This window comes from Coregonus lavaretus (assembly GCF_964263955.1).
Source record: "Coregonus lavaretus genome assembly, contig: HAP1_SCAFFOLD_2184, whole genome shotgun sequence".
Classification (NCBI taxonomy): Eukaryota; Metazoa; Chordata; class Actinopteri; order Salmoniformes; family Salmonidae; genus Coregonus; species Coregonus lavaretus.
Genome location: NW_028160441.1, coordinates 67,124 through 80,000, shown reverse-complemented (window position 1 = coordinate 80,000; position 12,877 = coordinate 67,124). Strand labels below are relative to the sequence as shown.

At 51.4% G+C, this 12,877-nt stretch overlaps 1 protein-coding gene across 1 annotated transcript in view; it reads right to left on the bottom strand.

Moving 5' to 3' along the window:
* LOC311121831 (anoctamin-1-like) overlaps window positions 1-12,877 on the bottom strand; it is a gene marked incomplete at both ends in the record, with an annotated part of 77,928 nt that overhangs the window by 3,742 nt on the left and 61,309 nt on the right. Inside the window, 2 exons of the mRNA XM_084196273.1 lie at window positions 32-106; window positions 10,368-10,448. Coding sequence (XP_084052399.1) covers window positions 32-106; window positions 10,368-10,448 — 156 coding nt within the window. The remainder of the gene's footprint in view (window positions 1-31; window positions 107-10,367; window positions 10,449-12,877) is intronic.

Sequence of the window (12,877 nt, the reverse complement as noted above, 5' to 3'; positions counted from 1 at the left end):
GAGTGTCAGGCCAAACTAAAAGCACACTCACCATGAAGAGGATGGAGGAGATGTTGATGAGGTACCCAGGCAGACGGTCCCTCCAGGTCAGCTTCTCCACACCACTCTGGTTAGAGACACATTAAGAACACAAGCACCTGTAGAGCCAATAGAGACCAAAAAAGACCAGTAGAGAACAGTAGAGGCCAAGAGAGACCCAATATAGACCAGTAGAGGCCAGTAGAGACCAGTAGAAGCCAAGATATAGTAGAGGCAAAAAGAAGCCAGTAGAGACCAGTAGAAGCCAGTAGAAGCCAAGATAGAACAGTAGACACCAGTAAAGACCAAGAAAGATCACTGAGACAGGACTGCTGTTTGGACACTAACCACTTTTCCACTGAGACAGGACTGCGGTTTGCCGACTAAACAATGTTACACTGAGACAAGACTGCTGTTTGGCCACTAACCAATGTTCCACTGAGCTGGAAAGGACTGCTGTTTGGCCACTAACCAATGTTCCACTGAGAAAGGACTGCTGTTTGACCACTAACCAATGTTCCACTGAGCTGGAAAGGACTGCTGTTTGGCCACTAACCAATGTTCCACTGAGACAGGACTGCTGTTTGGACACTAAACAATGTTCCACTGAGACAGGACTGCTGTTTCAAATCACATAAAATATATACAGGGGGGTACCGGTGCAGAGTCAATGTGTAATAACAGTAGGGAGGCTATATATACAGGGGGGTACCGGTGCAGAGTCAATGTGTAATAACAGTAGGGAGGCTATATATACAGGGGGGTACCGGTGCAGAGTCAATGTGTACCCTGAGTCCTGAGTGGCGCAGTGGTCTAAGGCTGAGCTATAGCTAGCAGTGCCACTAGAGATCCTGGTTCGAATCCAGGCTCTGTCGCAGCCGGCCGCGACCGGGAGACTCACGGGCAGCGCACAATTGGGATGTAGCTCAGTTGATAGAGCATGGCGTTTGCAACGCCAGGGTTGTGGGTTCAATTCCCACGGGGGACCAGTATGAAAAATATATATATATGTATTCACTAACTGTAAGTCGCTCTGGATAAGAGCGTCTGCTAAATGACTAAAATGTAAATGTAAATGTAATAACAGTAGGGAGGCTATATATACAGGGGGGTACCGGTGCAGAGTCAATGTGTAATAACAGTAGGGAGGCTATATATACAGGGGGGTACCGGTACAGAGTCAATGTGTAATAACAGTAGGGAGGCTATATATACAGGGGGGTACCGGTGCAGAGTCAATGTGTAATAACAGTAGGGAGGCTATATATACAGGAGGGTACCGGTGCAGAGTCAATGTGTAATAACAGTAGGGAGGCTATATATACAGGGGGGTACCGGTGCAGAGTCAATGTGTAATAACAGTAGGGAGGCTATATATACAGGGGGGTACCGGTGCAGCGTCAATGTGTAATAACAGTAGGGAGGCTATATATACAGGGGGGGCACCGGTGCAGAGTCAATGTGTAATAACAGTAGGGAGGCTATATACAGGGGGGTACCGGTGCAGAGTCAATGTGTAATAACAGTAGGGAGGCTATATATACAGGGGGGTACCGGTGCAGAGTCAATGTGTAATAACAGTAGGGAGGCTATATATACAGGGGGGTACCGGTGCAGAGTCAATGTGTAATAACAGTAGGGAGGCTATATATACAGGGGGGTACCGGTGCAGAGTCAATGTGTAATAACAGTAGGGAGGCTATATATACAGGGGGGTACCGGTGCAGCGTCAATGTGTAATAACAGTAGGGAGGCTATATATACAGGGGGGTACCGGTGCAGCGTCAATGTGTAATAACAGTAGGGAGGCTATATATACAGGAGGGTACCGGTGCAGAGTCAATGTGTAATAACAGTAGGGAGGCTATATATACAGGGGGGTACCGGTACAGAGTCAATGTGTAATAACAGTAGGGAGGCTATATATACAGGGGGGTACCGGTGCAGAGTCAATGTGTAATAACAGTAGGGAGGCTATATATACAGGGGGGTACCGGTGCAGAGTCAATGTGTAATAACAGTAGGGAGGCTATATATACAGGGGGGTACCGGTGCAGAGTCAATGTGTAGTAACAGTAGGGAGGCTATATATACAGGGGGGTACCGGTGCAGCGTCAATGTGTAATAACAGTAGGGAGGCTATATATACAGGGGGGGTACCGGTGCAGAGTCAATGTGTAATAACAGTAGGGAGGCTATATATACAGGGGGGTACCGGTGCAGAGTCAATGTGTAATAACAGTAGGGAGGCTATATATACAGGGGGGTACCGGTGCAGAGTCAATGTATAATAACAGTAGGGAGGCTATATATACAGGGGGGTACCGGTGCAGAGTCAATGTGTAATAACAGTAGGGAGGCTATATATACAGGGGGGGTACCGGTGCAGAGTCAATGTGTAATAACAGTAGGGAGGCTATATATACAGGGGGGTACCGGTGCAGAGTCAATGTGTAATAACAGTAGGGAGGCTATATATACAGGGGGGTACCGGTGCAGAGTCAATGTGTAATAACAGTAGGGAGGCTATATATACAGGGGGGTACCGGTGCAGAGTCAATGTGTAATAACAGTAGGGAGGCTATATATACAGGGGGGTACCGGTACAGAGTCAATGTGTAATAACAGTAGGGAGGCTATATATACAGGGGGGTACCGGTGCAGAGTCAATGTGTAATAACAGTAGGGAGGCTATATATACAGGGGGGTACCGGTGCAGAGTCAATGTGTAATAACAGTAGGGAGGCTATATATACAGGGGGGTACCGGTGCAGAGTCAATGTGTAATAACAGTAGGGAGGCTATATATACAGGGGGGTACCGGTGCAGAGTCAATGTGTAATAACAGTAGGGAGGCTATATATACAGGGGGGTACCGGTACAGAGTCAATGTGTAATAACAGTAGGGAGGCTATATATACAGGGGGGTACCGGTGCAGAGTCAATGTGTAATAACAGTAGGGAGGCTATATATACAGGGGGGTGCCGGTGCAGAGTCAATGTGCGGGGGCACCGGCTAATTGAGGTAGTTGAGGTAATATGTACATGTGGGTAGAGTTAAAGTGACTATGCATTAATAATTAACAGAGTAGCAGCAGCGTAAAAATATTGGGTGGGGGTGGGGGGGCAGTGCAAATAGTCCAGGTAGCCAATTGATTAGATGTTCAGGAGTCTTATGTCTTGGGGGTATAAGCTGTTGAGAAGCCTTTTGGACCTAGACTTGGCGCTCCGGTACCGCTTGCCGTGCGGTAGCAGAGAGAACAGTCTATGACTAGGGTGGCTGGAGTCTTTGACAATTTTGAGGGCCTTCCTCTGACACCGCCTGGTATAGAGGTCCTGGATGGCAGGAAGCTTGGCCCCAGTGATGTACTGGGCCGTACGCACTACCCTCTGTAGTGCCTTGCGGTCGGAGGCCGAGCAGTTGCCATACCAGGCGGTGATGCAACCAGTCAGGATGCTCTCGATGGTGCAGCTGTAGAACATTTTGAGGATCTGAGGACCCATGCCAAATCTTTTCAGTCTCCTGAGGTGGAATAGGCTTTGTCGTGCCCTCTTCACGACTGTCTTGGTGTGTTTGGACCATGATAGTTTGTTGGTGATGTGGACACCAAGGAACTTGAAGCTCTCAACCTGTTCCACTACAGCCCCGTCGATGAGAATGGGGGCGTGCTCGGTCCTCTTTTTTTTCCTGTAGTCCACAATCATCTCCTTTGTCTTGGTCACGTTGAGGGAGAGGTTGTTATCCTGGCACCACACAGCCAGGTTTCTGACCTTCTCCCTATAGGCTATGTCATTGTTGTCGGTGATCAGGCCTACCACTGTTGTGTCATCGGCAAACTTAATGATGGTGTTGGAGTTGTACCTGGCCATACAGTCATGGGTGAACAGGGAGTACAGGAGGGGACTGAGCACGCACCCCTGAGGGGTCCCCATGTTGAGGATCAGTGTGGCAGATGTGTTGTTACCTACCCTTACCACCTGGGGGCGGCCCGTCAGGAAATCCAGGATCCAGTTGCAGAGGGAGGTGTTTAGTCCCAGGATCCTTAGCTTAGTGATGAGCTTTGAGGGCACTATGGTGTTGAACGCTGAGCTGTAGTCAATGAATAGCATTCTCACGTAGGTGTTCCTCTTGTCCAGGTGGGAAAGGGCAGTGTGGAGTGCAATAGAGATTGCATCATCTGTGGATCTGTTGGGGCGGTATGCAAATTGGAGTGGGTCTAGGGTTTCTGGGATAATGGTGTTGATGTGAGCCATGACCAGCCTTTCAAAGCACTTCATGGCTACAGACGTCAGTGCTACGGGTCGGTAGTCATTTAGGCAGGTTATCTTAGTGTCCTTGAGCACGGGGACTATGTTGGTCTGCTTGAAACATGTTGGTATTACAGACTCAGTCAGGGACATGTTGAAAATGTCAGTGAAGACACTTGCCAGTTGGTCAACACATACTCGGTGTACACGTCCTGGTAATCCGTCTGTGAATGTTGACCTGCTTAAAAGTCTTACTGACATCAGCTACAGAGAGCGTGATCACATAGTCATCCAGAACAGCTGGTGCTCTCATGCATGCTTCAGTGTTGCTTGCCTCGAAGCGAGCATAGAAGTGGTTTAGCTCATCTGGTAGGCTTGTGTCACTGGGCAGCTCGCGGCTGTGCTTCCCTTTGTAGTCTGTAATAGTTTTCAAGCCCTGCCACATCCGACGAGCGTCAGAGCCGGTGTAGTACGATTCAATCTTAGTCCTGTATTGACTCTTTGCCTGTTTGATGGTTCGAGGGATTTATTATAAGCGTCAGGGTTAGAGTCCCGCTCCTTGAAAGCGGCAGCTCTACCCTTTAGCTCAGTGCGGATGTTTACTGTAATCCATGGCTTCTGGTTGGGGTATGTACGTACGGTCACTGTGGGGACGACGTCATCGATGCACTTATTGATGAAGCCAGTGACTGATGTGGTGTACTCCTCAATGCTATCTGAAGAATCCCGGAACATGTTCCAGTCTGTGCTAGCAAAACAGTCCTGTAGCTAAGCATCTGCGTCATCTGACCACTTTTTTATTAACCGAGTCACTGGTACTTCCTGCTTTAGTTTTTGCTTATAAGCAGGAATCAGGAGGATAGAGTTATGATCAGATTTGCCAAATGGAGGGTGATGGAGAGCTTTGTATGCGTCTCTTTGTGTGCAGAAAAAAGGCGGTGGTTGTCCCACCCTAAGTAGAATGCACCAATTTGTAAGTCGCTCTGGATAAGAGCGTCTGCTAAATGACTTAAATGTAAAATGAGTAAAGGTGGTCTAGAGTTTTTTTTCCTCTGGTTGCACATTTAACATGCTGGTAGAAATTAGGTAGAACGGATTTAAGTTTCCCTGCATTAAAGTCCCCGGCCACTAGGAGCGCTGCCTGCTTGTAGTGGTAAATAGACAACTATGAAAAATATAGATGAAAACTCTCTTGGTAGATAGTGGGTCTACAGCTTATCATAAGATACTCTACCTCAGGCGAGCAAAACCTCGAGACTTCCTTAGTATTTGATTTTGTGCACCAGCTGTTGTTTACAAATATACACAGACCATCACCCCTTGTCTTACCGGAGTCAGCCGTTCTATCCTGCCGATGTATGTTGTCCATGTCGTCGTTCAGCCACGACTCGGTGAAACATAAGATATTACAGTTTTTAATGTCCCGTTGGTAGGATAACCGTAATCTTAGGTCATCCAATTTGTTTTCCAATGATTGAACATTGGCTAATAGGATTGATGGAAGAGGAAGTTTACTCGCTCACCGTCGGATCCTTACAAGGCACCCCGACCTACGTCCACGATATCTCCGTCTCTTTCTCCTGCGAATGACGGGGATTTGGGCCTTGTCGGGTGTCTGTAGGATATCCTTCGCTTCCGACTCATTGAAGAAAAAATCTTTGTCCAATACGAGGTGAGTAATCGCTGTCCTGATATCCAGAAGCTCTTTTTGGTTATAAGAGACGATGGCAGAAACATTATGTACAAAATAAATTACAAATAACGCGGAAAAACACACATAATAGTACAATTGGTTAGAGGGCTGTAAAACGGCAGCCATCTTCTCCGGTGCCATCCTGGTGTAGCCAATCAAGGTATTGGAGTGGTATTGGCCACTAAACAATGTTCCAATGAGACAGGACTGCTGTTTGGACACTAACCAATGTTCCAATGAGACAGGACTGCCGTTTGGCCACTAACCAATGTTCCAATGAGACAGGACTGCTGTTTGGACACTAACCAATGTTCCAATGAGACAGGACTGCTGTTTGGACACTAACCAATGTTCCAATGAGACAGGACTGCTGTTTGGACACTAACCAATGTTCCAATGAGACAGGATTGCCGTTTGGCCACTAACCAATGTTCCAATGAGACAGGATTGCCGTTTGGTCACTAACCAATGTTCCACTGAGAGATGTCTGCTGTTTGGCCACTAACCAATGTCCTACTGAGCTGGACAATACTGCTGTTTGGCCACTAATCAATGTTCCACTGAACATTAATATCGATTACTGCATTGTAGTGTTTGGAGCTGGCAGAAAGTCATTTCACTGTACTTGTGCACGTGATATTAAAAGTTGAAACATACATACACACACAGACAGTGGTTGTAGATCTCCCAGTGATACAACACTTGGTGAGATCCTAATGTGGACAACAGCACCACCTAGCGCTCAAACCCCACCTAGCTCCCACACACACCACCCATCGCCCACACACACCACACATAATCACCCATCTGTGCAGCATGTGTTTGCGTACCAGAGAAGGAGGTGGCAGGATGAACTGTCCCTCACTGTGGGCAGCTTCAGTTCTGATTCTATTTCAAATGACAAGCAGTGGGGTCACACACACACACAAACAAACAATTCTCTCTACGTGTTGTGAAAGACAAGTGTCTCCTGGGGGTTCTCTGTGTGTGGAGCTCAAGTTATTCTGGATGACAGACAGGCAGGAAGTGAAGTGGGTCAGGTTTATATTTGGTTCAACCGTTTGAGAGGAACGAGTCCAACAGAACCTCTCCCTCCATCTCCCCCTCTCCTCCTCCCCTCCCTCTAACTGCAGTAAAAACCTCCCTCTCCACCTCCCTTCCCTCCCTCTCCTCCTCTCGTCTCCTCCTTCCTCATCTCGTCTCCTCCCTCCTCCTCCTCCCTCCCCTCCCTTTAACTGCAGTACAAACCTCCTTCTCCTCCTCCCCTCCCTCCCTCCCTCCTCCCCTCCCTCCTTCCTTCCCTCCCTGCCTCGTCTCTCTCTCTAACTGCAGTAAAAACCTCCCTGTCCTCCCTGGTCTCTGTGTGATGTCAGTAAGACAGGAGCTTAGTGTCCATGCAACCTAACATAGCAGGCCTTTCATTCTGGTCCTGGCTGGGAGGTTCTCTTCTGCACTGTTCAACCAATCCAGTAAATGTGGAGGAGGAGTTAAGATGGAGTGCTTGTTATCATCCAAAAGAGAAAGTTGAGCCACAGGCTCTCTTTCCATTTCCCCTGAAAACTGGATGCATCCGGCATTAAGCACCCCTGCTGAGGGTGGTGGCCATGTGGTCTTGAACTGAAATGAACCCAAAGATACACACACACTATGAGGTCAGGACTCTCTCCTGACACCACCACATCCCTGCCGCTCTCTCTGCATCACACACTCCTCCTTCCTGCAGGCCGCTAAGCCCTTTGGGAAATTACTGCCAGGGGATTTCCTCTGGGCCATATGTCACCACACACACACACACACACACACACACACACACCCCGTTGTATCCAGAGCAGGAAGTTACAGAGTGTACGTGTCCCACAAGGCACCTATTGACAATGTTCTGCCATCTAGTCAGAGCAACATCAGTGGGAAGAGGAGAGGATTATCAGGAGCTGGGTTAAGGTCGGGAGCTGGGTTAAGGTCGGGAGCTGGGTTAAGGTCGGGAGCTGGGTTAAGGTCGGGAGCTGGGTTAAGGTAGGGAGCTGGGTTAAGGTAGGGAGCTGTGTTAAGGTCGGGAGCTGGGTTAAGGTCGGGAGCTGGGTTAAGGTCGGGAGCTGGGTTAAGGTCGGGAGCTGGGTTAAGGTCGGGAGCTGGGTTAAGGTCGGGAGGTGGGTTAAGGTAGGGAGCTGGGTTAAGGTCGGGAGCTGGGTTAAGGTCGGGAGCTGGGTTAAGGTCGGGAGCTGGGTTAAGGTCGGGAGCTGGGTTAAGGTCGGGAGCTGGGTTAAGGTCGGGAGCTGGGTTAAGGTAGGGAGCTGGGTTAAGGTCGGGAGCTGGGTTAAGGTCGGGAGCTGGGTTAAGGTAGGGAGCTGGGTTAAGGTAGGAAGCTGGGTTAAGGTCTGGAGCTGGGTTAAGGTCGGGAGCTGGGTTAAGGTCTGGAGCTGGGTTAAGGTCGGGAGCTGGGTTAAGGTCGGGAGCTGGGTTAAGGTCGGGAGCTGGGTTAAGGTCGGGAGCTGGGTTAAGGTAGGGAGCTGGGTTAAGGTCGGGAGCTGGGTTAAGGTCGGGAGCTGGGTTAAGGTCGGGAGCTGGGTTAAGGTAGGGAGCTGGGTTAAGGTCGGGAGCTAAGGTAGGGAGCTGGGTTAAGGTCGGAGCTGGGTTAAGGTCGGGAGCTGGGTTAAGGTCGGGAGCTGGGTTAAGGTCGGGAGCTGGGTTAAGGTCGGGAGCTAAGGTCGGGAGCTGGGTTAAGGTCGGGAGCTGGGTTAAGGTAGGGAGCTGGGTTAAGGTCGGGAGCTGGGTTAAGGTCGGGAGCTGGGTTAAGGTCGGGAGCTGGGTTAAGGTAGGGAGCTGGGTTAAGGTAGGGAGCTGGGTTAAGGTAGGGAGCTGGGTTAAGGTAGGGAGCTGGGTTAAGGTCGGGAGCTGGGTTAAGGTCGGGAGCTGGGTTAAGGTCGGGAGCTGGGTTAAGGTAGGGAGCTGGGTTAAGGTCGGGAGCTGGGTTAAGGTCGGGAGCTGGGTTAAGGTCGGGAGCTGGGTTAAGGTCGGGAGCTGGGTTAAGGTCGGGAGCTGGGTTAAGGTAGGGAGCTGGGTTAAGGTAGGGAGCTGGGTTAAGGTAGGGAGCTGGGTTAAGGTCGGGAGCTGGGTTAAGGTCGGGAGCTGGGTTAAGGTAGGGAGCTGGGTTAAGGTCGGGAGCTGGGTTAAGGTCGGGAGCTGGGTTAAGGTCGGGAGCTGGGTTAAGGTCGGGAGCTGGGTTAAGGTCGGGAGCTGGGTTAAGGTAGGGAGCTGGGTTAAGGTAGGGAGCTGGGTTAAGGTAGGGAGCTGGGTTAAGGTAGGGAGCTGGGTTAAGGTCGGGAGCTGGGTTAAGGTCGGGAGCTGGGTGAAGCTGGGATAGAATCTGCTGTGTTAAACCAGGCCACAGTATTGCTCATTGTCCTTCCTTTCTAGTCAGTTAGTCAAGCCATGTTTCTGTTTGAGTCTGTAGTCAGTTAGTCAAGCCATGTTTCTGTTTGAGTCTGTAAGCTCCAGCCACACAGCCTCTCCTCAGTCTCACAGCCTCTCCTCAGTTTCACAGCCTCTCCTCAGTCTCACAGCCTCTCCTCAGTCTCACAGCCTCTCCTCAGTCTCTCAGCCTCTCCTCAGTCTCTCAGCCTCTCCTCAGTCTCTCAGCCTCTCCTCAGTCTCTCAGCCTCTCCTCAGTCTAACAGCCTCTCCTCAGTCTCACAGCCTCTCCTCAGTCTCACAGCCTCTCCTCAGTCTCACAGCCTCTCCTCAGTCTCACAGCCTCTCTTCAGTCTCACAGCCTCTCCTCAGTCTCACAGCCTCTCCTCAGTCTCACAGCCTCTCCTCAGTCTCACAGCCTCTCCTCAGTCTCACAGCCTCTCCTCAGTCTCACAGCCTCTCCTCAGTCTCACAGCCTCTCCTCAGTCTCACAGCCTCTCCTAAGTCTCACAGCCTCTCCTAAGTCTCACAGCCTCTCCTAAGTCTCACAGCCTCTCCTCAGTCTCTCAGCCTCTCTTCAGTCTCACAGCCTCTCTTCAGTCTCACAGCCTCTCCTCAGTCTCACAGCCTCTCTTCAGTCTCACAGCCTCTCCTCAGTCTCACAGCCTCTCTTCAGTCTCACAGCCTCTCCTCAGTCTCACAGCCTCTCTTCAGTCTCACAGCCTCTCTTCCAACTAACTACTGGGACATGATAAATGGAGGACAGAGGAATCTGGGACAGGAGAGCTAAAACCGAACACAGAGAGCTAAAACTGTCTGATATTCTGAAGTACTGCTGTTCACTAACTGTTGGTCAAATAGAGAGTTCCTCAGAGTGTCTGTCTGCCTGCCTGCCTGTCTGTCTAGAAGCAATAGGAGAAGGGAGAGGATGAGCAGGAAGAGGAAGAGGAAGAGAAGCAGGCAGAGGAGAAGAAGAGGAGGATGAGGAGTGGAGTGTTACCGTCCCAGTGTTCATAGCAGACAGTAACTTCTGTCTCCATCTGTCTTTCCCTGCTGCCACGTCCTCCTCACGCTGCACAGGCTGCAACAGAGAGCACGGCTGAACACAGGACACACACACACCTTCCCACCCTCCAACCAGCACGGCTGAACACAGGACACACACACACCTTCCCACCCTCCAACCAGCACGGCTGAACACAGGACACACACACACCTTCCCACCCTCCAACCAGCAGGGCTGAACACAGGACACACCTTCCCACCCTCCAACCAGCACGGCTGAACACAGGACACAGGACACACACACACACCTTCCCACCCTCCAACCAGCACGGCTGAACACAGGACACACCTTCCCACCCTCCAACCAGCACGGCTGAACACAGGACACACACACCTTCCCACCCTCCAACCAGCACGGCTGAACACAGGACACACACACACCTTCCCACCCTCCAACCAGCACGGCTGAACACAGGACACACACACACCTTCCCACCCTCCAACCAGCACGGCTGAACACAGGACACACACACACCTTCCCACCCTCCAACCAGCACGGCTGAACACAGGACACACACACACCTTCCCACCCTCCAACCAGCACGGCTGAACACAGGACACACACACACCTTCCCACCCTCCAACCAGCACGGCTGAACACAGGACACACACCTTCCCACCCACCAACCAGCACGGCTGAACACAGGACACACACCTTCCCACCCTCCAACCAGCACGGCTGAACACAGGACACAGGACACACACACACACCTTCCCACCCTCCAACCAGCACGGCTGAACACAGGACACACCTTCCCACCCTCCAACCAGCACGGCTGAACACAGGACACACACACACCTTCCCACCCTCCAACCAGCACGGCTGAACACAGGACACACCTTCCCACCCTCCAACCAGCACGGCTGAACACAGGACACACACACACACACCTTCCCACCCTCCAACCAGCACGGCTGGACACAGGACACACACACACCTTCCCACCCTCCAACCAGCACGGCTGAACACAGGACACACACACACACCTTCCCACCCTCCAACCAGCGCGGCTGAACACAGGACACACACACACCTTCCCACCCTCCAACCAGCACGGCTGAACACAGGACACACACACACCTTCCCACCCTCCAACCAGCACGGCTGGACACAGGACACACACACACCTTCCCACCCTCCAACCAGCACGGCTGAACACAGGATACACACCTTCCCACCCTCCAACCAGCACGGCTGAACACAGGACACACACCTTCCCACCCTCCAACCAGCACGGCTGAACACAGGACACACACCTTCCCACCCACCAACCAACACGAATGAACACAGGACACACACCTTCCCACCCACTACCCAACAGTGGTTAGTATCATGGTATGACGGTAACATCCCAGTATGTTGAATCAGCACAATGTGTTGCTGTGAAGACATGGGGCTGCTCCAACAGGACTGGAGAGAGACAGGCAGGCAGTCCGGCTGACAGAGGCTCCACTTCCTCTCCTCCTTATTCACTCACTTTCTACTGTATCATCCCCCTCTTCCTCAACTCAGTCAACCTGGGCGTTCTACTGTAGCGTCCCCCTCTATGTCAACTCAGTCACCCTGGCAGTTCTACTGTAGCGTCCCCCTCTATGTCAACTCAGTCACCCTGGGCGTTCTACTGTAGCATCCCCCTCTATGTCAACTCAGTCACCCTGGGCGTTCGACTGTAGCGTCCCCCTCTTCCTCAACTCAGTCACCCTGGGCGTTCTACTGTAGCATCCCCCTCTTCCTCAACTCAGTCACCCTGGGCGTTCTACTGTAGCGTCCCCCTCTATGTCAACTCAGTCACCCTGGGCGTTCTACTGTAGCGTTCCCCTCTATGTCAACTCAGTCACCCTGGGCGTTCTACTGTAGCATCCCCCTCTATGTCAACTCAGTCACCCTGGGCGTTCTACTGTAGCGTCCCCCTCTATGTCAACTCAGTCACCCTGGGCATTCTACTGTAGCATCCCCATCTATGTCAACTCTGTCACCCTGGGCGTTCTACTGTAGCGTCCCCCTCTATGTCAACTCAGTCACCCTGGGCGTTCTACTGTAGCGTCCCCCTCTATGTCAACTCAGTCACCCTGGGCGTTCTACTGTAGCATCCCCCTCTATGTCAACTCAGTCACCCTGGGTGTTCTACTGTAGCGTCCCCCTCTATGACAACTCAGTCACCCTGGGAGTTCTACTGTAGCATCCCCCTCTTCCTCAACTCAGTCACCCTGGGCGTTCTACTGTAGCGTCCCCCTCTATGTCAACTCAGTCACCCTGGGCGTTCTACTGTAGCATCCCCCTCTTCCTCAACTCAGTCACCCTGGGCGTTTTACTGTAGCGTCCCCCTCTATGTCATCTCAGTCACCCAGGGCGTTCTACTGTAGCGTCCCCCTTTATGTCAACTCAGTCACCCTGGGCGTTCTACTGTATCATCCCCCTCTATGTCAACTCAGTCACCCTGGGCG